The following is a 24,686-nucleotide window of genomic DNA, read 5'->3' as shown; positions in this document are numbered from 1 at the left end:
GTGGGGGACACAACGACATTCTTTGCCTGAGCATGGACAGTACAAGATTCGGGCCATTGACATCAGGCCCCAGAGATTAAGTGAGCTCCCACCAAGCTCAGCCGCAGACCCTCTGCCCTCTTTAGGGTGAAGACCCATGGGTTACGCCCTAAGGGTGCACACACAGGGGAAGTAAGGAGCTGCCTGGGAGGCAAGAAGCCCAGCTCCAGCCTCCCCCTTCCCAACCCACAGTCTGACTTTTAGGCAAAGTCCTGTCTCTCACGGAGTCTCCAGTTTCCCCTTCTGACACAAGGGCTGCAGTCAGAATTGCCGGTGCTCCAACTCTTTGCCTACAGATGTGACCCAGTGGGATAAAGCATAAAAAGGGAGTCATTCTGGGGGAGGTCTGAGGCCCCACGCAGCTGGCCTTCCCCTTTTGGGGAAAAACGCGGTGCCTGCGAGGAACACCCATGTCCCCTCAAGATGCTACAGAAGCAGGCGAGTGAGGTGTTTCCTGAGCTGATGTTCTATCCTACAACGGTGAAAATGTCACCTCAGCCCTGAAGATGCTCCAAATCTCTCCTCCAGGTGAAGAAGGCCACCAAGACTGAGGTGTCTGTCGCTGTGAAAGAAGGAGGGGGCAGGGTGGCTCAGGTCTGCAAGAGAAGTGCTGGCTAGTTTTAAAATGTACACGCAGGAAAAGCCTGCTTGCAAGAGACCTCTATGACCCTCTTAGATTTTCAACCACTCTGAAGAAATCAAGAAAATACCTCAGACATCCCACATCAGCCGCACTGAGGACTGAAATAAAAGCAGCAACAATACCCTGGAGAGTTAATATTACAGACAAGCTACAAGCAGGGACTCCTTGATTGGACTGGAACATACCAAGAGAAGCAGAGAGGAGACTGGAAGATTCGTGGAACCAGCACAGAGACCAGGCTTAAGGCAATGTGCAGATTTCATTCCCTCTCCCCTGGTTTTCTCTCTCTTTTTTTTTTTTTTTTTTTTGACAATCATTATACTCTTGAGGCTGCATTGTCATCAAAGAGATAAAGCAATTAGGTAACTTCTCCAACGTCAGAAGTAATTTAGAGGCAAGAGAGGAACTATTCAGAGAGATGGAAAGATGAGCACAGCCTGCACCATCTCTTCTGGGGCCCCAGCGAAGGCAAGAAGCCAGGAAAAACTTGGTTTTGACTTCCCAAGGTACTCCTGACCCTTAAATGTGAGAAAAGAGCCCTCTGGTGTGCAGGAGCTGGGCGTGTCATCCTTCAGGAGACCAAAGACTTGGCCCTGCCCTCACACACCTGAGAGACTCCCACTCAGTGCTGATCACAGCTGGGGCGACAAGATGTGACATTCTGGGAGTGAGGAGACAGGTAGAGGCAGGTGAGAACCTAGGACAAGTTCTGCTCTCCACTCTGGGGCCTGGGCAGGGAAAAGACCCCTGTGAGGCCCCAGGCAGGTAGAAAGCCCCAAAGCAAGAAAGGGCTTGGCTTCTATGGCCAATATGAGATCCCACTTGAGGCAAGTTGTGTAAAAACATCCTCCACACAGAACAGGAATGCTGCCCGGCGGATGTGAGCAGAAAGGGCTTGAGACAGCGACCTCACTAGTCTCTGCTGACAGAGGGAGGTCACAGCAGGGGAACCGTGGGCGGACTAGTCAAGTTGGAAAAGCTGGGCATAGAACAAAGAGTGCTCAGGAGAATCTTGATGGACGTGGTGAGCAGAGCTCCCAGATGACATATCTAAGATCCGTCCCTCGTGTGGCAAGGACCAGGGCTGTCACCAATCAACTGAAGATGGTGAGGACTCTGTGCAGGGGGAGGCCAGAGACAAAGAGCTCCAGGAACCACCTCCCGCCGACAGCCTACACCCTAGAATTGAGGTATAACCCGGAATCAACAGAGTTTACCTGGAATTGACTGCATTCACATTTTTATTACCAGAGGGAACCAAGACAGAAAAGAGAAGTCAGACTGAAAATAAAAAAGCCATCAATGAGAATGCCTCACTTTTGACTCACCAGCATCTGTGCAATGATGGAAAGTCATTTCTGCAACAGGCACAGAACAAGATGGCTCCTGACACCATCCAGAGCCACCAAGTGTCTCACAACGGCTGGACTCCCTGTGGGCGGCACTCTCAGAGCTCCAGCTTCTGGGCCGTGGGGCTGACACGTCTCGGAAGGCAAACCACAGGGTTCACTCCCTCCTACTTCCACCTCCGCAGCTAAGGAGCCACAGGAACGCTGCCTCTCCTTTCACCTCTGACCTCTCTTGCAGCCATCCCCTTCTCTTGATCCCAAAGCCCCCAACCTCAGGTGAACACTCACCACCTCTCACGAAGTACTATGAGAGCCACACGCAAAGAGCAGTCAGAGGAGAAGGTCAGCGTTCCCTTGATTGACTTTTGTCCAGGTAAGACACTCTTCGTTGAAATGTTTCATTTTCCGTAAGCGCCTTGGGACTTTAATCAATGCCCTTACTGCCCACCATATGCCCTACCCTCCCAGGAAATACAGATCACACCTGCAGTAAATAGTTAAGCATCACAGCCTAAAAGGGGATCACACACATCCCCATCAGAATATTATTGGTTACTGCAATAAATAAAGCATAGCCGCTCAGTCTGATTATCAACAGGGAGTTTCTGCTTCTGGTCACACTTCCAGAAAAACTCTACTATAATTCACAGCCTAGGAACTGGGTCTTCAATACAGAGGGACCAAACCTCATGGAATGATATAGACCAAGTGTGATCACTACTTCAAGCAAAAGACTCACTGGCACAGGATCCCGGCTGCACTTCCTAGACAGCTGCCAGGTATTTAGAGAACTGGGTGGGCAGTTCCAGGACTCATTTAGTCCAGAGCTGGATGACTTCATCACGCAAACTGCTGACCCAAGAGCCAGTAGGAACAAAAAATAATTATATGGGACAGAAGGGATGGAGGAGGGACATATATAATTTTGAGTGCTTTGGAATATTGTTGATATTATTTTTCGCTGATCTTATTTTGACCTGTATACACGGACCCCTATCTGTTCCTTCCGGCCCTATTTCTCACTATTAACTGAGTTGTCTGTGCTTTTACAAACATTTTGAAAACAAGCCCTTTTAAATAGTAATCTTGTTTTTACTGACCATTCAGAATTCAGACAACACTATTTTTTTCTGGGTCTCTGCTTTTAATGGCAATACAGTTACTTACATACCTGCGAGTTTAATAATGTGTCCTAATTTTGCTGACCAATAAATGGATAAATAGGCCATATAGTTAAGGCCCCGCCTTACTCAGGTGTGAAAAGCCCACCATTAAGAAATAAGGGTTGTCAACACTAATGATAAAGGACTGATCACAAAAATCTGCAAAGAGCTGATGAGACTCAGCAACAACAAAGAAAATAATCCAGTCAAAAAATGGGCAGAAGAGCTAAAAAGAAACTTCTCTGAAGAGGAAATGCAAATGGCCAACAGACATATGAAAAAATGTTCAACATCACTTGTAATCAGGGAAATGCAAATCAAAACTACCATGAGATACCATCTCACACCAGTGAGAATGGCACATATTAAAAAAACTAGCAACAACAAATGTTGGCGAGGGTGTGGAGAAAAAGGAACTCTTGTGCACTGTTGGTGGGAGTGCAAACTGGTCCAACCACTATGGAGAGCTGTGTGGAGATTTCTGGACCTACTAAACATAGAGCTTCCATATGACCCAGCAATTCCACTCCTAGGTATTTACCCAAAGGACACAGAAACATCAATTCCAAAGAGCACCTGCACTCCTATGTTTATAGCAGCACTGTTTACAATAGCTAAGCTTTGGAAACAACCCAAATGCCCAAAAATAGATGACTGGATCAAGAAGATGTGGTACATATATACCATGGAATATTACTCAGCATTCAAAAAAGATAAACACATGCAATTTGCAGCAACATGGATGGCACTGGAAGGGATCATGCTCAGCGAAATAAGCCAAAAAGAAAAAGAAAAATACCGGATGGTCTCACTCATAGCAGGAATCTAGAAAACTTAAATAAGGGACCAGGAAAATGAATATAAGAAAGTGAAAATCAAAATCAACAAAAACTATGAACCAGAGACACTTTTTGGGGGGTGGGGGGCGGGAGGGGAAGGATTGGGGTCAGAATGGGGCGTTTGCAATTGTATGGGGGAATATAAAAATAAAATTTAATATTTGAAAAAAAAAAAAAAAAAAAAAAGAAATAAGGGTTGTACTTCATTCGGAGAACCACAGCGCCCTCCTAGAAACCCGGTCTGTTCCCTTATCATGGAACATTAGGAAACCTTAGCAGACTGGGAGGACTTTGCAGAGAGACACAGTCACCCCCACTAACAGATCCTATCAGCAAAACAGTGGAGCTGAGTTCCTCAGTTTTGTCTTCTAGCCAACGAATGGAAGAGCAAGTAAGAGCCAAAAACCAGTGTAGCCAGAATAACTGAGACTACTGAGTAACTGAAACTTTCTAAGAAAATTCTTAAACTTCCAGACAGAAGTTAATTTTCTGGCCTTGGTAGTTGCTAAATAGCACAAGGCTTTAAATATTCTGACGGCACCAGAAGGAGTCCTAGGGATACTAAACTCTCATGCAGACATACAAATGAATCAGGCCAAAATGCAAGGGGGTCAGCTTGTTGGTCAACAACAGGGGGAAACGGCATGTGACCCCATGGCTGTATGGCTTACAATGGGCTTCCACATCCTTAGTTAAGCTTCCCACAGAGACTTTCAAAACAACATTCCCAGTCACCACCATGAACAAACTAAGACTTGAACATCTTCATCTATGTACCCTGGAAAAGACAATACAGCTGACAAAGCGGCAGGTGGATAAACACTTGGCCTATTCCTTCTCCTTCATAACAAATAGCTGCTGGTTTTGCAAGGCCTCTGTGTGGGTGCACATGTGCACATGCAGACACACACACACAAATACACATGCGCGTGCGTGCATGCGCGAGTGCACGTATGCGGCATTTTCCATGGACTCGCCAGTCTCAACAGAGACAGTCCTGCTCCACAGAAGGCAAATGCAAACATCCATCTTGGGGCTCATTAAGGAAAGCTTAGGAAGGGGCAGAGACCAGTGGGAAGGCATTACTTTCTCCGTCGTGAAAACATCCAAATAAGCCTGACCTTTCCGGCTCCTCTCAGCCATGGAACAGAAAGCTGCCCCAGGGAGGTGCTCTCCTTTCATCTGTCCCCTGGCTCTGTGCTGCCTTCCAAGCAGAATATATTAATAAAGAAATGCTTTAGAGGGGGCGACTCTCCACTGTTGTGACATCTCTGCAGTCTCTGTTTTGAAATTTGGCTTTGAGAAGTTCAAAGGATCCAGAGATGAGAGTTCAGGAAGACCAAGATCTACCCTGGCAAGGCGGGCCCTTGTCTCGGAAGCTGGAAAGGCTGCCCTCCCTACCCCTTAGCCGGTTTGACCTCGAAAAGAACCAAGTGCACGTCTCAGCCTAACAATTCTTTTCAGACTTTTAGCTCTTCATGTCCCACAGAATGGCAGCTGAAGGCAGCTCAACTGAGAGTCCCATAATAAGCTGGAGGATCTGCCAAGACTCCCCAATCTGCCTAGAACAGCCAACCTGGTAAATGCAAGGTTCCAGGCATCCTGGGCAGAGCTAGGCACTGGCAGCCTTCCTGGCCGCCTGTCCCTCCTTCCCTTGGACCTTCCCCACTCACCGTTCTTCTCTGCCTTGTGTTTTGGTGGCTCAGGCTCCGGGAGACAAGGACAGGGCCCATCACAGAGGGTGGAGAGGCTCTTGCCAGTAGAACAAGCATGGAACTCCAACTTGCACTGCAAAAGAGACACAGAGCAGGCCATAAGAAAGCAGTGAAGAAGATCTCTAAGCAGCCTCCTGAGGAAGCAGCCAGTGTGCCCTTCTCACCACAGCTCTGGGGAGCAAAGACAGAGAACCAGTCCATCTCAGTTAAAGATCTGCATCATAGAGCATGTCATGAGAAATGGTCTCTTAGTTTTTTCCAGATATATAGGATGACTTCTCAAAACACTGTAGAAGCCCTGGAAGGCTTGCTTTAATAAACGGTAAACTTGGGCTCCCTCGTGGCAAAAGGGGTTAAGCACAATGCTATGAAGCTACCTGCAGCCTCTGCAACAGGAGTTCAATCCCCAGCTGGCCAGGGAGCAACCCACATGGCACAGCAGAACTATCCTGTTGCACCTGCCGCTCCCCTCAACAGTGTACTTCAGTCAGTCTGCCTGTTCTGTTCCCCATTCTGTCTCTGGCGAATCCTCTCACCACCCCCACACCTCTGGCCTGTAACCCAGTTCTTTTATGCATAAATAAATAAATCTTTAAAAAAAAAAAGGTAAACTCAGTAGTAACTAAAGAAAAATTTTCATACGAAACGGTACCTCCATGGAGTCCCCCAGAGTCACAGGGACACCCACTTCACAGCAGAAGGCTGCTTCCCCCACACGCCCTTCCTCCCAGGTGAGAGGAGCTCTGCCAGTGCAGCACACCTGTCCTGCTTGGCTGCTCCCACACTCTTGGGGAAGGTGTGTGGAATAACACTATTTAGTAAGTCTGGATGACATGTGTGAGGGTGAGGAGTGAATGCTTGGCCTTTGACCGCCCCAAACCAAGTTGTATATGGGGGTTTTGAGTCCCCCAGAGAATGCGTGTGGTTGTCCAGTTAGCCCCAGAGTGGGTGGAGTTCAACTGTAGAACTCAGTATCAGAAGCTCAAAAGTCACCCCTTCTTATCAAACTTTATCAGTAATAATGATAATCTTTTGACCACTTCCTGCCAGTTCTTTCCACCAAGAAAAGAAGAAGGCCACAACAATTGACGGCACTTTTGTTATTCCTGTGTTACAGAATAAGCCACCGAGGCGCAGAGGTTAAATAACTTCAAAAGACTATGATGCTCATGACGGCCGGAGCCAATTCCCAGGCCAGGTCTGACTCTGGAGCTAGGTACTCAGGGTCCCCCCTCACCGGGTCTGTCACGTGGGTGGGGCTCAGGAGAACAACCCCCGGTACTATGGTGAATTATGCCTGGATCTGAGTAGTCTGCGAGTTCACTTTCTTTTTATGGGTAAAATTCTCAAGATCAAGGCCAGAGTGTCATCAGCGCTATGCACAGGCCCACAGGCCCAGGCCCGTGTTTATAGGGAGTGGAGGTTCAAAGGCAGAGGAGATAGGCCAGATTTACCGAGCACCCACTGTGCGTGTGGCTCTTATCAGGTTGCCGAGGGGAATGTTTTCAAAGAAAGAAGAGAAGAGATACAGTCCTTGCCCTTGGAAAACACAAATAAGTCTCTTTGAAAAGAGGCGGCAGCATTTGCTAAGCAACACACACGAGTGCAGATGAATTCAGGCGCATCATGAGAGCCAGGACCACTGGGTCCCAGCCCATCACCAACCCGGGGGAAGAGCAGTGAGGCCTGGTTGCAAGTGGACCACAGGCACTGCTGGAAGCCCCGCTGCTGCCACACTCGCTGGCTCCCCTTGCCGCACGAGAGCAAGAGATGCCCCAGAGGCATGCAAGCGTCTCCTGGATGCAGACGCCTTTGTCCCGGGACTGGTGTGCATCTAGGGTGGTAGCAGGAGTTGTCTGGCCTTCCCAGGAAGCCAGGGTCAGGTGTCCCACATCACCACCTAGTGATGAAGCACCCAAGAGCACGTCCTCCTAAAACCACGTGGAGGAGACTCTCAGGTCTGGAGCGACATGGTGTCTACGGGGTGGAGCACAAAGGCAGGCCCGGGCCTGCAGGTGGTCTACGTGGATGGAAGGTACGACAAGAGGGAAGCTGGACGGAGGCTGCTGAGTCACCCCAGACTAAGAAGCACCTTTCCACATAGCACAGATACGCGCCCCAGGACAGAGTAAGACCCAGGGCCTGCCCTTCCTCCTGCCCCCAGGGGCCAGCTCACGGCAACAACCCTCTGCTTCAGACCAGAGGTTCTCAAAAGAATCCCTGAAGCTAATTTAGGACTTTTTCTTGACATGTGAATTTATTTCATGAAGTCAACATGATTCCATTTCCTTAACATGAAGTTTTATCGTAGTGTTGCTGTAACTGCCCGTTTGTGCCCGCGACGGACCGCACGCCTCCCACGCGTGCTCTGGCCTCCCTGACAGAGGAGCCCACCTCACTCCAGGCCTGTGTCCTGCAGGCCAGCGCCGCCCGCTGGGGACGGCCTCCCCTCCCTGCTGCCCGCCCTGGCCCCGCGGCCCGCTCCGGGCGGTGAAACGAGAGGCGCCGTCTGAGAAGATGCTTGAGGAGCCTCTGCTTGGTCCTGCCGCCTGTGCTTTCCCTCTGCCGTGAGAACGGATGGGGTGGGGCGCCAGATAAGGGCTGCTCCCCCTGCCCGGGAAGGAAGACGCGGAAGGGAGCTGTCGCGCTGCACGGACGAGGAAGTCGTGCCTGCAGCGGGGAGTCTGATGTGTGCGGATCACCCGCCACTGAAGGTCCCCGAATCAGATCACCCCAAGAGTCTCAAAACTGGTCTCTCGGGGACTCCCTGCTCTGGCATGCAGGTCACTGATTAGTGGACAGCCACGAAAGCCCTGTAGGCTGAGGAGAGGCATTGGTCTTGGTGTCTATCCTTCCTCTTCCCTCACTGAGGAAGAGATCCACCCTTGCTCTCTAGGTTTTTGCCCATTCCTTACTCAAAGAAATAATCACTGCTCCCTTTTTTTTTTTTTAAGATTTATTTATTTGTTTATTTGTTTGTTTATTTATTTATATAAGCACAGGGTACAGTCAGAAGCGCCGGAGGGTGAGAGAATTCACCAGAGCCAGAGCGGGGAGCAGAGCAGGCAGAAGGACCGAAGTACACTGCTGAGGGGAGCAGCGGGCAGCAGGAGAGGTCTGCGCGCCATGTGGGACCCTCCTTCGGTGGCCGAGGAGCAGCCGGGGATCGAACAGCCCTGCAGAGGCTGCGGGCAGCTTCGCAACACAGTGCTCAACCGCTGCGCCACCAGGGAGGCCCAAGCTCCCTTTTTTAAGACCCAGGAGAATGTAGGGTTTTTTTTTTCTGGGGTGGAGGCTCAGCTATAGGTTTGCCTGTAGACATGTCCTCTCTGTCTAAGAAGCTCATCTTTCTAAAGTCGCCCCTTCTAGTCATGTAAAGTCCCTCCTCTTCTCTTCTTGACACCCCAAGTCCTTTAACTCAGGATCTGTACCCCATTCTCCATGGCCAAACTTTGGGTCTGAATCACCAATGTAGCTCCCCCATGCAAGTTATGAAATTTATTATTCCTGTACTAAGCAGTCTGATACTCTTTTGGGCTCTCATCCAGCCCAAGAAGAATCCAGAGGGGTGAGGAATTTGTCCCTGCCCTACACATCACCACAACACAGCAGACTTCTACTGGACTTTGGAGTATGTAAGAGCAGGAGGTCTTAGTCATCGTCTTATCCCTGGCATGACACAACATGCACACAACAACACATAGTAGGTGTTCAGTAAATAGCTGCTGAATAACAAGGGCAGAAGGAAAGATGGCTGTTCTCTGCTGCTCTAGACCTCTGCCCAACCACCAGGAGTGACCAACTGTCTGCTGAAGGCAGGCCTGCGCTGGAAAGCCACCTTTTGGACAGCCACCTGCCCCGCCCTGCACCCACATCCAGCCCTGAGTGCTGTCAGCGCCAATCAATGCTCTGCCTTTCTACCTCCCTGCTGTCCTATCTGCTTCCAGGCACCCACAACATAGTACCCCTCAGATGCTTGCTTCCTCCGGAACCCCCCATCCCAAGTAATTCTAGTAACTCAGCTGTTGCTTGGGTCCTGCCCCCAGGCCCCCTCTCATGTACAGTCACTGCCACATTCTGTGGGGGCAGCTGGCCTCTTCCCTGACTCCAGGAGGTGCTGCCCAAGAAAACAGATCACTGTCTGCAGTGGTGAGAATCTGTGTTTAATGGCACAGATCTGCTTTTTACCTTTTAGGACAATGTGTGGCATTTAAATGAAGCTCAAAGGCCATAATGCCAGTTTCTACAAAACTCAAGATATGCTATTTAGAGATACATATATATGTGCTGAAAGCTCTTTTGAAAGATGCGTGAGGGATGACAAATACCATCAAGATAGGGGTAACCTCCCAAGAGAGGCAGGGGGATGGCACAGACATCAAGAGCCCCAGGGAGCACTGTGAAAATTGGGAGTGGTTTATTTCACATGTTGGGTGCTGGATCATGAGGCTTTCATTTTGTTATTAGGTTGGTGACTTACATAAGTAATACATACAATGTTCGTGTATGAAATGCTTAATGTCAGAAAACAAAACAAAGCTGACAGAGTTCTCTCTGGGTGGCGACCACGCTATCCAAACGTCCTGAGAACACTCGTTAAGAGAGCAGGTGTGGATGCCTCTGGGAAGTGGGAGGGAACTACTGGAACTATCTGGAACTATCACTGGTGCTGGCTGGACAGAGGCAGCCTGAGAGGCTGCAACTCAGGCATCTTATATACACTCCCTTCCTGAAATGCCTCTTGAAGTCCCACCCAGGAAGTTACCCAGCCAAGCTCTGACCTCATTCTCTCTCCTCCAGAGAATGGAGGGAAGGACAAAGAAGCCAAAAGGTAACCATGGTGCCAGCTTCCCCTGGAGGGGCCAGATATGTTTCAAAGCACAGGGCTGCCTGCTGGACTGGACTTGGGCATGAGTGACCTTCCCCATTGAACAGAGGCTCCAGCTCCCTCTCCCAACCTGCAGTTAACAGGGGCCCAGGAAAGCCCTGGCCACTTACCCACAGGCACAGTGGAGAGCAGGTGCAGGCCTGGCCCACCTGGCAAGTGCACACAGATTCTGGAAGCACAAGTATGTGTGGTGTCTCTTGAGAGCAGGCCTGCTGAGAAAACAAGACCCCACGCTGCCTTCCCAAGTCTCCTCAAGGTAGGAAGTCCCTAATCCAGGACAGAGGCTCTCCCCAATCAGGACCTGTGCAGCCTTGCTTGGGAAAGGGGCAGCAGGGAGCAGAGAAAAGAGGGCAAAAGGACTCTTTCAGGGTGCTGTGAGGAGGGAGAAACAAGAGTCTCCCGACACTACAGGGAATTACTAGCTGGTCCCTTCAGGACCGAATGACAAGAGTTCAGAATTCCTACATTTTCTCTTACTCAGTGCAAGAGGAAAAAGGACAAAGTCATGGCTGGTGGTTTCTTTGCAACAAAGACTTGCTCTGAGGACATTGTCTGCTTGTGCACATCTGCCCTGGGGATATGGAAGGTCCAACCGGCCCTGCCCCAGCTAGTGATGTGCCTCAGGGCAGTGTCTCTGAGCTCCCATTACAGGGGCTGGGCTGTGAGCCTACCTCTTAGAGTCCACAGTACAGACACAGAGAGGCAGAAACAAAGTGAAAAATGACACACTCGACAACTGATAAGGGCACACAGGGACACAGCCACTCAGTGCAGGAAAAAAAATCAGGGGAGCTGGAGGAAGAAGGGGAGGAAACAGGTCTAAACACACGTTTTATATGAGGAGTGCAGCCACCCAGCTACTCAAAGCTCAAGGAGTTAAAGGCATGCCTGGAGCAACTCCCTAGAACAAGAGAGAGACTGGGGCACGGGCAGAGCCCCCTGCCTGGTGGATGCTGCATGAGGCGGGAAAGAGAACCCAATGCCAGAGGCTGTCTAAGCAGAGAGGAGTCACAACCATTCTGATTCCCACTCCCCCCAGAAGAGAAAGCTTTACTCCTTCTGCTATGGGTCTATGGGTTGAATGACATCCCTCATGACAGATGTGTTGGAATCCTAACCCCAGTCTTGGAGCGCAGCTTATTTAGAGACAGTATCAGATACTGCAGAGATAATCCAGTTAAAATGAGCTCATGAGGGTGAGCCCTAATCCGGCACGCTTATAAAAAGGGGAAAACTGGATGCAGAGACAGACCTACCTGCAGGGGAGCCAGAAGCAGGGACACGAAGACCCACCACCAGGATAGAGGCTGGAAGCGAAGACAAGGTGTCAACCCGCCCACATCTTCATTTCATACTTGATTTCCGACTCCAGGACTGTCAGACAGTAACATTCTGTGGTTTCAGACACCCGGTTTGGAGCACACTGTTACAGTAGCCTTAGCAAGTGAATACACCTTTCATCTTAATGTTTAAAAAGAGGCAACTTCTAGGGAAAGGACACCTCTTGTCTTAGGTTTATAAAGCACAGATGTTTGTGCAAAGATTGCTCAGTTCTCCATGAAGAAAAGGAAAAGGAAAATAAAAAGCGTGAAACAGTAGCCTCCGCAAAGCAGGAGTTAGACATAAAGCACTTGGCTAAACTGCAGGGGCTGTGATTCACACCCAGAAAAAACAAGAACAATCAAACCTTTTATATTGATTTTATGATAAAAACACTGAATAAATAATTAGCCATAACTATATAAAGGAGGAGAGTTGAGAAAGCAGGAAATAAGTAATGAACTTTTAAACACTGTACTGGAAACCACATTTATCTAAACAAGGACATTAAATACAAACCCCAGAAGCTTCTAGACCCTTGACCAGCTGGAACAGAAATGCCTTCCCCAATCACAGGGAAACAGAGACAGCCAAGGATTTCACGAATGGGCAGAAATATTCAAAATGTTGACCTACTTAGAAATAAATGTGCTCGCAGATTTCTTGACCAATCTTTCCTTAGGTTTGCATGACACACCTACATGTTGGGATGAGTGGATGTTTTCCAGCAAAAACCCGGAAAGTCCTTCTCCTCTATGATTTGTAAAGCAAAACTAATAAAGTCTTTCTGGTTCACCGCTCACACCGGTCTCTACTGAGCACATCCCCCACCACACTACACTTCGCGCTTTGCCTCAGATGCTCTGGGTATTATTTTTAACATTTTATTTAAATTGCTTTCTCCACTGTATTTCATCAGCCTATCATCTATTTTTAAACCAGACTGTTGACAGTTCACAGTTGACAATTTTGTTCACAGCTGATGAATTCTGATTTGTTTTTATTCCCCCCAAATCGTGTCAAAGAAAAAAGGGGGGGGGCTAATAATATCACGGTTCTGCCTAGGCTTAATAACTGGGAGTGGCTGCTGACTGCTCATGCTATCCCCCATCCCTGGTGGACAGAAGGAGGACAGTTGTCCATCTTACCCAGAGTGTGCTGCCTCCTGGTCAACCACAAAGAGCTGTGAAGAGAATCAAGATCAGGATCTCGAGCCCCCTCAGAGCTGTACCAGCACCCATTCCTACATGTGTTCTTTCTTGAACTCAACTCATATTTATCAAGCACCTCCCATGACAGCGGCCCTGTTCTAGGTTCTGAGTCCATGGGACAAAGGCCCTGTTCTTATTAAGTTTATATAGCAGATGCTGGTGAGGCTTGTGAAGAAACACAGAAGAGTGAGAGCTGAGAATAATGGAGAGAGGAATGGATAGTGTGGGGGTGATCAGGAGGCTGCAAGAGGACCTCTGAGTAGAGAACAGAATGCAGTGAGCCACGCAGCTCCCTGAGGATGGGCAACACCAGCAAAGGGAAGTGTGAAGGCCCTAGGTAGAAGGGGATGATGGCCCCTTGGAAGTAGCAAGGAAGCCAGTATGTCTGGGGAGGAGCAGAGAGGGGGTCAGCTCAACTGGACTGACAATAGGCCCTGGTCTGCTCAGGAAGGATGGTGTGTGATGCATGAGTCAGGGCTCAGTTTTTAGTTCTCATCCATTCACAGACATGGTCTCTTTCCCCTTCCTCTCTCTCCAGCACTCCCTCCCTTCCCCTCCACACGCACACACACACACACACACACACATTTTTGTGAGTTGAGTTCTAAAGAAAACAGAGCCTTACTCTTTAAAACCAAGTTGCTAAAAATGTAAAAGAAAAAAAAGTACTTTCCTCTTCTCAGAGGAATGCCAGTTAGGTAAATTTAGAAGGAATAATAGAAATTGAAAAATCATCATTTTTCAACTCCCCATGTAATAACTGAGTCAGGAAAGGAGCACTTGATATTTCTAAAAATACTGGTATAAGTTATTGGGAAACAGGGAAGTCAGCCAGTCTCAAAGTATCACCCCACAGAATACCTAGTTATTAAAAGAGGAAAATACACCTAGGGCAACCCTCCCTTAACAAAGGGAACAAGGTGCCCATTTAGTGCTGGCAGTAGTGAGACCACCTGGCACGCCCTCCGGATGTGCTACAAAAGGAAACACACAAAGGCACCCATAAGGGTCGGGGCCCAAACTGCTTAACCTGCATCTATCACCAGGAAATAAATCCAAAACTGCATACTGAATAGTAATGATTATATAAAGCTACAACAGACGCTTTGGGAAAATTACTGCAAGTTTAATGTGGTTTGTATTTTACCTGATGCTGAATTACTGGTCGTGTGGGTGTGATTATACCCACTATGGTGGTCATGGAGGGAAAAGCCCGTTTTCTTTCCTTAGCAGGGAGTTGTCACCACTTTTGCAAATACAGCTAAGTGGCTCAGGGAAAAGGCATGCAGGTGTGTACAGAGAACACAAAGGCAGTAAAATATAACTGTCAGGCCTCAGTAATGGGCATAATACAAGGATTCTCTGCATTATTCTTTAACCTCTTCCATGTGTTTACTAATTATTAAACCAACAGCTAAGGAAAAAAATTTAACTTGCTTTGCTCAATAATGCTAGGAAAATTCTTCCCTGAAGCCCATCCTACTTGCTCCCAGAAATGTATCAGGCCTCTCCAACTGCTCCTGCGATGTTTCCTCCTGCATTTCCCCACCAGAGAGCAAAGTCTTTGAGCGCAGCGAGGATGCTATTTTATGGGGTCTTCTTGGGAACTGGCTTTGACCTGGGAAGGCCCTTCAACAAGGATTTGCCAAACACATGACTGAGGTGTGCCCAAAGCACACATTCTCATCACTGATATGAGCCAGTACTGCCGCAAGAGAAAGCTGATGGCGGGCAAGTAGAACCGCAGCATCTTAGACCTGGCCCACTCCATCACGTCACCTATGGAGAAACTCAGGCTAGAAGGAGACAGGCCTCAGCTCTGAGGTTATTCTCTTCTTAGGAAACTTCCAACCCAGTCCTGACCTTGCTTATTCAGTTGACGATTTAGCAAACCCATTCATCAAATGAGGTGGCAAATTTCCATCCAGATCCTGTATGAATGTCATAGGATTGCTTTTAAAGGCAACACTGAATAAAGTTTCTCTAACTTGCTTCACAAAACCAGTGGAAAGTCCTGCAGATGAAAGGTCAAAGGGACAGAGCTCCAGCTGTGGGAGTCAAAGGAACAGGTGCCATCTCCCCAAGGCAGGAATTCATGTGACAGTAGCAACTCTGTGCTGCTCCTACAGCCTTCGACTTGTGGGCCCTCTGGGACACATCCAACAGCGGCAGGCCTTGGTGGGTGAGGTGAGGAGCCGCCCCCAGCGTATCCTCCAGGTTCACCACCACTACCAAGCCCTGTCCTGAGTCCAGACTTGATGTTCTCCCAACCACTGGGGCTTCGTTGTCTCACTTCCACTGCCTCTTACTTCTGGAAGTTACTTCTGGAACTTTCCCTGCTGTTCCCTGCACTTGAGATCCTCTTCAGGGTGAATAATATTTTGAAATGTCAGGATTTTTCCTCTCTATAGGATTTGGGGGGATAGTACAGATGAGGAAGGATTTTGAATTACTGGGCCCTCCTCTGTCAGCCTCTGGAGAGCCAGGAGACCCCACACATGCTTCAGGAGAGGTGGGTGCAGCACAGAGTGTCAGACCAGAGGGGACCTGCACCCCTTCATCTCCTCTTTCTTTATAAGTATCATCTCACTGAAGTCTTCTCTCAATTCCCTTTAAAAATGTGGTACATATATATAATGGAATATTACTCAGCAATCAAAAAAGATAAACTCATGCAATTTGCAGCAACATGGATAGAGCTGGAAGGGATCATGCTCAGCAAAATAAGCCAGAAAGAAAAAGAAAAATACCAGATGGTCTCACTCATAGCAGGAATTTAGAAAACCTAAATAAGGGACCAGGAAAAAGACCAATTATAATAAAAATCAAAATCAATAAGCGACTATAAACTATAAACACTACGGGGGTGGGGTCGGGCAGGAGGGAATAGGATCAAAACAAGGGGGGTGGGAATTGTATGGGGACTATAACCAAGATGAAAATGCATACATTGTGCAAAAATGAAAAATGATGTAAAAAATATATAAAAGAAAAAAGAAAAAATCCCAACCCGCGTTCCTCATTTGCTCACATTGTCTTATTATTTCTTTTTGTTAAGAAAAAAATCTATCTATCTATCTATTATCTTCCAATATGATTCCCTAATTCATTTTATTTGCTGTTTTCTGTCTGCCTTGCTAGGATATAGGTTCCATGAGGACAGGGATCTTTGTTCTGCTTATTGCTAAATCCAAAGAGCCTAGAACAGTACCTGGCACATAGCAGAGGCTCAATAAAAGTATTCTGAATAAAGAAATGCATGAGCAAAAGTCATGACTTATGAGGCTGGTGACTGGCAGAACAGTACCTGCAATAAGACACCAGTATCTTGGCAGAATAAGAGCTCAGGTACTTGAAAGGATCAGGAAGGAGGCAGAATTCACAAAATGACCAAGGTCAAGTTTCTTTCCATCCTACAGGAAAAGGACTCTTAAGTACAAATGAAATAAATGTGCATGATATTGACGAGGAAAGTCACTTAGAACACCCTAAGCATGAAACTAGATTTAGACCTTTCCCTCCTGCCTGCCTGGCTCCAATTTCCCCTCTGGGGCTGCTACTTAGTGCTCCCAACTGCCTGGCCCAAAGCCACGCCCTCTCCTTGCACTTACACACTATACCTGTTAGTCTTTTTCCATTGCCTCCCTGTGCAGGAAACCTGTGTCTTCGTCTAGACCCTAGCACACAGCAAACCCTTATAGGTTGTCTGTCTCCTCAAAGGCTGTGCCTTAGGTAACACTATGCGAGAGCTGGTGCTGTTAGGTTCACTATGCAGAATAAGAAACTGAAGCCCCAGGAAAGCAAACAAGGTCTCAAGGACACGAGGCCAGCAGATGGCAGATCTGGTTATTCATCCAGATCATTCAGCTTCTCCCTAGTCCACTGCTAGGTGTGGCAATTCACAAATTTCCCAACAGCAAGGGGCTGGCAAAACCTTCCTGTGCAGAGGATGGCTGAATGAAGAGGAAGAGGACACAGAGGCAAGGGGATGACTCCAGAGCTGGGGATACGGAGGCAGAAAGGGAGGCTGCAGATGCAGAGCCACGCAGGGGAACGGAGCCAGCTGCCACTTCTCCTTAAGTCATGGCAAATGAAACCCTTGCCTGCCACCTTGCATAAGTGATAGTGACATTATTCCAAGTCACTTTAAATTGCTGCAATTAGCTAAGGTAACTTCAAGAAACCAGCCTGATCAGCCAGCAGACCTGCATCAAGTGGTGTGGGCACTTTCCTTTTGTGTTGGAGAAGCTGATGGCTGCCAGGCTTACCTCCCCTGAGGCAGAAGGGCCTGCAGCTATTCCAGACTACAGAACCGCAGACTACAATAATGGGGCTCTCCTGAGCAATGCACTGTCAGGAGCTGACAGCTAGACTGGCCCAACCACGGCCTCAAAAAAGAGGATCAAGCCTCAGAACTTGACTCCCACCTGATGGTAAGCTCCTTGAGAGCAAGAAATTGATGCGGTGCATGCTCCTCTCCCCCAAGCTAGACCTAAGTCAGCCATGAGAAATGGGGGGAAGGGGTGGCTGAAATGAATGAATTGTCTTCCTCAAAACACTGGACCCCAGGGCCGATCATGACAGGAAAAAGTGGTAGGAAAGGAACACAAGCTAGAATGAAAGGCGAGAGGAAGAAAAGGAGCAGTAGAGGCGGGCATGGGGGAAGGAGAGGAGGAAGAAATATAACCCAGAGCCTGGAGGAGCTGCTGCAAGCGAAGGAAAAGGCAGACTCCCCGCAGGAGCCTCCAGGAGGTTTGCGAGGTGGGTGGGAGCAGGGGGCCCTGCACACGTCTCTCGCCCAGCTTGGCTGTGTGGGCTCAGGCAACTCTAGGAGAAAAGAAGAGAATGTTCTGAGGTGCTGGCACCTGCTTAAAATAAAAATGTCTATTGCTATAAATGCCCCCGGATGCCTGTCTCTCCGGCTGGCCTGCACTCTTTGGAGAACCCCACGCACACTGAGCCTCCTCTCCCAGATGCCAGTCCCCCCCTCCCCCGCCGCCGCTGGCTAGGGCAGTTTCCCACCCAGGCAGGACTCCTAGGAGGTGGCACCTAATTTCTCCCATGCCTCTCACCTCTCCGGCTGTGATGGTGGCAGGGGAGAGGCGTTTGTCCAGACTGTCTGCTTCTCCTACTGCAAACCTAGAAGGGAACCTGACACTCAGCACTCTGTTGCTTTCCTGAGGTGGGAGCCTCAGTGATTTGTACAGCCCATCCGAGCTCCCTTTTCTCATCACCAGATAAAGATAATTCCCTCCCGTGGCTGCCAGGAGAACAGAATGGAGAGCCAAGGGATCCCTGCTGCCTGGCGGCGCTCCTGGACAGGGGAGACAGTACCTCTCAGCTCCTCCCTCCGGGCCCCCCAACACTGCTACGCTCTTCCCTTCCTCCAACAGCTTCTCCACACCTGAGTGATCTCTGCAAGATGCAAGTTTGTTTGTGATACTGCACCCCAGCTTACACCCACTCCTGACTCCATCATCCTTGAAGCAAAGACCTCTGGTGAGCCACAGCTTCCACATCTCTATACCCTCATGCCTGTGCTTCTCGCCTGCACACACCCACCTCTCCAGCAAACAGACCCTCAAGTGCTCCACCTCAATCCCCTAGCTCCTGGATGCCTTGCTGTGTCTGCAGCCCAATCAGCCTGTGGCAGGGGTGCGGAGGGCTCCCAGCACATGCAGCCCTGACGCTTGCCTCCGCTGAGTGCCCGCTCTCTTGCCTCTCTGCTCTCTTACAAGCTCTAGGAACACATTTTAGTTCACTTGTCTAGCCTGGGTGCCAAGCAAAGGATCTAAGCAAGAGCAGCCACTACATAAACGTTGGGTGGACACACTCCAGCTGGGATAGATGAAGGGGTGGACGGCAGGGACTTGGGGGTACATAGGAAACACTTGGAAGAGACAAGGGGTTTGAAAACCATGGGGAGGCTGACAATGGCAGCCTTTATCTTGATTTGTACTTTGATTTTGCTCTTTTTGTCCCAGACCTGCCTGGCCCTTTCTGCCCTTTTCCTATGAGTCCCTACCAGAAGGTGCCTTAGACGTGTGGCAAGATTCCAGGCCTCAGGAGCCCCACTTTGGGCCAACCCAGTTTGGCTGGACATTTCCCACAGGGGATGGGGAACTTTGGTGCTTCAATGGGAACTATTATCCTTTCTTCTCTTTCTATTGAACACTAATCCTATTAAAGTTCTCTCACACTAAGAGCATGCTTTGTCTTTATGCAGTGGATGACAGAACCCATTGAGAGTGTACAAATTTGGGGGCATTGGGTGCTTCTCAGTCTGCATACTACCAATCTCACTGCCTGCTGAACAACTCCACAGGGTGCTGGTGTCACCCCCGCCCAGCTGCCCTCAAGATGTCCTCTCTCAGCACAACTCCAGGCGCTGATATTCCTCAGGCCCATGCATGGCACCTGGGTTCTCACCGTCCACCAGCCACCAAGCGTGGACGGTCTCTCCTCCTAGCCAATTGATTCCCCCTGCTTCCTGGGAAGTCAAAGCCCCCAGGCTAATATTCTGCACATGCCCAGATTAAGCCTCAAGTCCTCCTTTTGTGAAGCCCATGACCACTCATTCTGGAGTCTGCACGTCCAAGCACAATGCCCGACTCTAAGCAGGTCCCGGTCCTTCAGCAGATCATCTCCAACCCCATCCCCCCGGTCCTTGCTTCACGCTGCAGTTCCTCTCACCTGAAAGTCTTTCCCTTTTCCCATACCAAGCTGCCCACGTAGGCTAATGTTCCTCTGAGACCCCTGACCCCTCCTGCACCTGCAGATACCAGGGCTGTTGGCACATTTCCAACCCACACCTCTCCACCTTGACAGCCCTAGGTCTGCTCCTCTTGCCCCCTAATACTTACTTCCTAGTTATAATTTAGCCACCAGATGCCAGGGGTTTTGTGTAACACATCCATGTGTCCTTCACAGCAAAGGTACAGACACTAGGTATATCTGTATACTCAATAGTGCTGGTAGGAATGGCTTATAAAGCCTTAATCATACACATAATTTTCACTACAATTAATCATGGAAGCAGGCATCATGCTAAAAACTTGACCCACATTTTCTCCTTTAATTTTCACCCCCGTCTCTACATGATAAGACCTGTAACAGGCACCTCACAGTTGAAGAAATTGAGGCACAGAAACACTGTTCGCACGATGAAAGTCAGCTCTAGTTGCAGTCAGAACTCAAACCCAGGTGACAGGACTGTCCCGCTGGAGTCCAGAGCTGTGCTCCCGGGCAGGCCTCACGCCAGCAGGAGCTCTCACTCAGCGAGAAAGCCAAGTCACACAACGGGGGCAACTCTCTGGGAAAGGTACCCATGGGCAGACCCTGAGGAATCCACGGTTCTGTAACTGCGGGCTGGTGTCCCCTCCCCAGGCAGCCGGGGCGTCACGACCCCCCCCGGGAAAATGGGCTCCACGAGGTCAGCAATCTAGTCACTGACGCACCTAGGCCCCCACATCAGCACCAGCACACAGGACGGGCCCTCGCTGGCCAATGGAGGATAAATGAAGGAGAGAAAAGACAAGTCCCCCAAAGGCCTGCCAGGACTGGGTTTCCTGGTGAAGCAGGGGAAGAAAACCCCGACATCTGAAGTGGCCATAGCAGAAAGAGCACTTCCCTGCCTCCAAAGGCGGGGCGGGGCGCCCATGTCACTAATGGAAAGAAGTCTCTGTCAGGCCCATTAACACTATGAAGCCGCCCAGCTGAGGCCTCTTCTGTGGCTTTAAACTAATTTTCTCTTGGTTCTAAATGCCTAAAGACACGGGTCTCGCAGGCACATGGCCATCTGGGATGCGGGCAGTGCTGACACTGCGCCTCCATCCCTGCCCCTCATCCAGCCCGCTCGCTACCTCCTGTCCCAGAGCAGCGCAGCCTTCCGAGGGGGAGTCTGGGGTCTGGGTCGCCTCCCCGTGCTGTCTGCATCTCTGTGTCACCGTGAACGCCCCATGGAGGCAGACTTCAGCCTCAGGAGTTCTGAAGTGGCCCCCTCCCTCAGACCTGCTGCAGCAAAACTCTTCTCTACACTGAAATAGATTCCATGGAGAGGGAAAGGAAATGCAGATGGAGAAAGAGCAGCAGCAGATTTCCAGAGAGACAGAGAGTCCATGGTGCATCCCTGGCAGCTCTTGACATTCTGAAGAAGGAGAGAACAGCTGCCAGCTAAGCATATCCAAAGTTTCCCAAAGTTAACATCTCCCAAGGTCAAAAAAAAGCCATTAACATCTCCCTGTGGCCTGACATAAGATAACCATCACCCTCCACTCCGCCTACGTTACACCTGCTCTTCAGCCCAGTTTCTTCCTTTGTTTGCTTTAGAAAATAAATCCCAAACACCTTCCTGGATAAAGCCTGCATATGTTCATAGGAGCCAAAGATGGAACCTTAGATAAAGGTGAACAAAATGCCGAAGCAGCCTTTTGACCAAATACAACAAGATTAAGGTGATATTTTTAAAACGAAACAGTAACTTAAACTTTGAATTACTGCCTGATTTTACTGCTTAGAGATGAAAGACCCTGTAGTGCTGAACGAAAAAGCCATATAACTCAGAGAGGATTTTCTTTGCTTGGCATCACCTCTGTGAAAAACACATTTAAGTCATAAAATGTCCTTGCGAAAGTTCATTCTCTGATGAGGTGGAACGGAGTTGTGACACTCAGGGCTGGACAAAGTCTGCCATTTTCCCTTTCTTTTGATGACATAGTCTTCCCACAAAAGGTCCCATCTCATTCCTCCTAGAACCAGGTAGACCAGGTACCCCAAGGCTAACCCTCGCAACCTTTCTGCTCCAAGAGTTGGGAGCCACTGCTTCCCTCTGCACCTCCCATGGATAGAAGCGGCCAAGTCCCCTTCCTCATGGGGAATCTCCCCTCTTGTTTCCTCGTGAGACCACAATGGTAGTGCCAGTGACGCTGACATGGCCATGGCTTGACACAAACTCACAAGGCTGGGTGAAGTGTAGGCATCTGGGGGTGCCCAGGAATATAGGTGGCCCAGGTAACTTCTTGGGAGGTACAGAAAGAAGCATATCTGAAACCAGGAAGTCAGGCCCGGGGACAAAGGGAACAGGGACATGCCCAGAGCTTGCAAAAAAAATCTCAAAGTTGTGATGAGAAGCTTAGACTCCACCCAGGGGTGGGGTGGTCATACAGATCCTAGGGGCAAGCAACTGGAGTGGGTCCCCGCAGGAAGGCAGGGATAGGGAAGCAGTTATACGGAGGCTAGCATCTGGGGACAAGGTGCCTCTGCAGGAGGTGACAGGGGATATGGAGTTCTGTGAAGGTGACAGGAGATATGGAGTTCAGATGAGGGTGCCTGAGATTTTTCCAGGTGCAAAGAGCATGGGACACAAGAAAAGCAATTGGTGCAGCCTCTAATGGCCGGTCAGGCTTAGATTCCACTCTGGCTATGTGTCCTCGGGGATAGAATGGGACCAGGGAGACCCCCGTGTCTGAGCTGGGCCTCAGTCCCCAGAGGTCTGAGAAGCAGTGCAGCTTCAAAGACCCAGGAGCTCATTACCTAGTCAGCGCTTGGCTTCAAACTTCACACAAACCTTTCCTTCCCAGGATTTCAAAGTTAGAATGCTCAGATAGTCTCTTCCCACCCCTACTAAGTATTTACTCCCATATTTTGATGTCAATCCAGAACTTGTGTTAATCAGGCCAAAATTCATTAACAAAGGCCAACTGTGATCTCAAGGCAGCCGGAGCTAGCTGCTCCCGTCTAATATGATTTGTGTTTCATACAGCCCTGTGATTTTCCCAACACGATAATACCAGCCTTTAGGGGAGGGGACCCCATGAAGGAAATGGAGCAGCCTGTGTCTCATGTCGCCTCCTGCAATGTGTGTGCTCCCTCCCTGTTCAGGGGGTGCTGCACTGCAGAGTCATAATGAGCATTCATGGCGTGGCACCCTTATCATGTCATTGCCACAGAAAATTAAGCTGATCAATCATCTCCTCCCCTCAGTTGCCTTAGGAGGAGACCACTGGTGGAGCTCACAAGAAAGGTGATGTGTCAGCCACTGAAGTCCTGGGAACTGTACCGCTCATTTCTCAGAATAGCAGAGGGTAAAGCTGGTGCTCTAGAATGAAGCAGCTGGGGTTCAGAGCCTCCCTAGGCTCTAGGCTCTCTAAGTTATGGGGAAATCAATTACCATCCTGCATCTTAGTTTCCTAATCTGTAAAATGGGGGAGTAAGTCCTACCTCAGTTAACTGCTATAATCTAGTAATTCAACACCTACTATGTGCCAGACAGCATTCCAGTTGCTAGGGATACAACAGTGAGCCAGACAGGCAAGGCTGCTGTTCTCCTGGAGTTTACAGTCTAGAGAAGCAAGTCAGAGACTAGGAAAAGCCAACAAGAAATGAAATGATGTATATAAGCACTTGGCTTGGCACATGGGAGACTCAGAACACAGGCTGTGCTTGCTGAAAACCCAGGATGCGCATCTTCTCCCAACACACACCCACTCTTGCCCATGGAGGGAACGGCCATTCCTCGGCCTTCCTCTTGGAGAAGCTGTCAGCGCTCTGTCCTCCAGTGTGATGTCCTCCAGTGTCCTCAAGGTGCCTGGGGAATCTTGACAGAGGGATAATCCTACCAGGGACAGCATTGAGGCATGTCACTGGGAGGCAGACAAGCCCCACTCCAATCCTGGCTCCTGCTTGCTCACTCCGTAACCTTGCCCAAGGCACTCACCACTCTGGGGCTCTGTTTCTGCCTCTGTACCATGGAGTGAGAGGGGCTCCGGCTGCCTTGAGCTGTGAGATGAGCCAGCACTCGGGTGAGGGCACACCCCGTTGCCTGAGACAGGGTACACACATTTCCCTCTGCAAACCCCTTCATCCCTGCTGACTCAGGAAGCTGCTGCTGTTCTGATGACTCCATTCCACACCCGAGACTCAGAAGATGTCTGAACCCTTTCCTTTGTCACCCATAAAGATGCTGGAAATCCCCTCCCCATCAGGTGACTGTGCCTCCCTTCTGCTTGATAAGCATAGTGCTGGCAGCCAGGGTGTACCCCAGAAGCTACAGAGTGCTCTGGGGACCATGAGTCTAGACCCCATGCTGCCCATAACCCCCCATTAACCTAGGGCCTGAATGGGTAGTGGCTCATCTCTCCCTGCCAGACTATCTCAGGGCCCTGCATGTTGCTGGGAAACAGAACAAGACCTGGGGGGAAGGGTGTGAAAATGAGCCAAAGCAGGATGGGAGGTGGGGAGGGGGGAAGGAGCAAGGGTGTTGCTGAATGGTCGCTAATAGAGAGGGATCTGTCATTTAGACACTGCCCCCCCCCCCAGCAAAGTCCTCTGTAAGAGGCATTAGTGAAAATAATTGTTCTATTGAAGACTTCACAGGACCACACAAGAGAAGTTCCTATCGCAGGGCCTATTAACCCAAAGAAAGAACAAAACCTCCCTTAGGCTCGTCAAGCCCCTCCAGAAGGTGCTCTGTCAGCTGCTCCCTGACCCAGTCTCTCCTTCAACCTTTCCAGGGCCAACTC

At 49.5% G+C, this 24,686-nt stretch overlaps 1 protein-coding gene across 1 annotated transcript in view; it reads right to left on the bottom strand.

Moving 5' to 3' along the window:
- SPOCK1 (SPARC (osteonectin), cwcv and kazal like domains proteoglycan 1) overlaps window positions 1-24,686 on the bottom strand; it is a 508,642-nt gene that overhangs the window by 96,820 nt on the left and 387,136 nt on the right. The window contains exon 5 of the mRNA XM_037508344.2: window positions 5,707-5,821. Within this exon, the coding sequence (XP_037364241.2) occupies window positions 5,707-5,821 (115 nt within the window). The remainder of the gene's footprint in view (window positions 1-5,706; window positions 5,822-24,686) is intronic.

Source organism: Talpa occidentalis, unplaced genomic scaffold, assembly GCF_014898055.3.
Source record: "Talpa occidentalis isolate TD23 unplaced genomic scaffold, MPIMG_talOcc4v2.1 talOcc4.13, whole genome shotgun sequence".
Classification (NCBI taxonomy): domain Eukaryota; kingdom Metazoa; phylum Chordata; class Mammalia; order Eulipotyphla; family Talpidae; genus Talpa; species Talpa occidentalis.
Note: the sequence above shows the minus strand (reverse complement) of the source record. Positions and strands in the feature narration are given on the sequence as shown.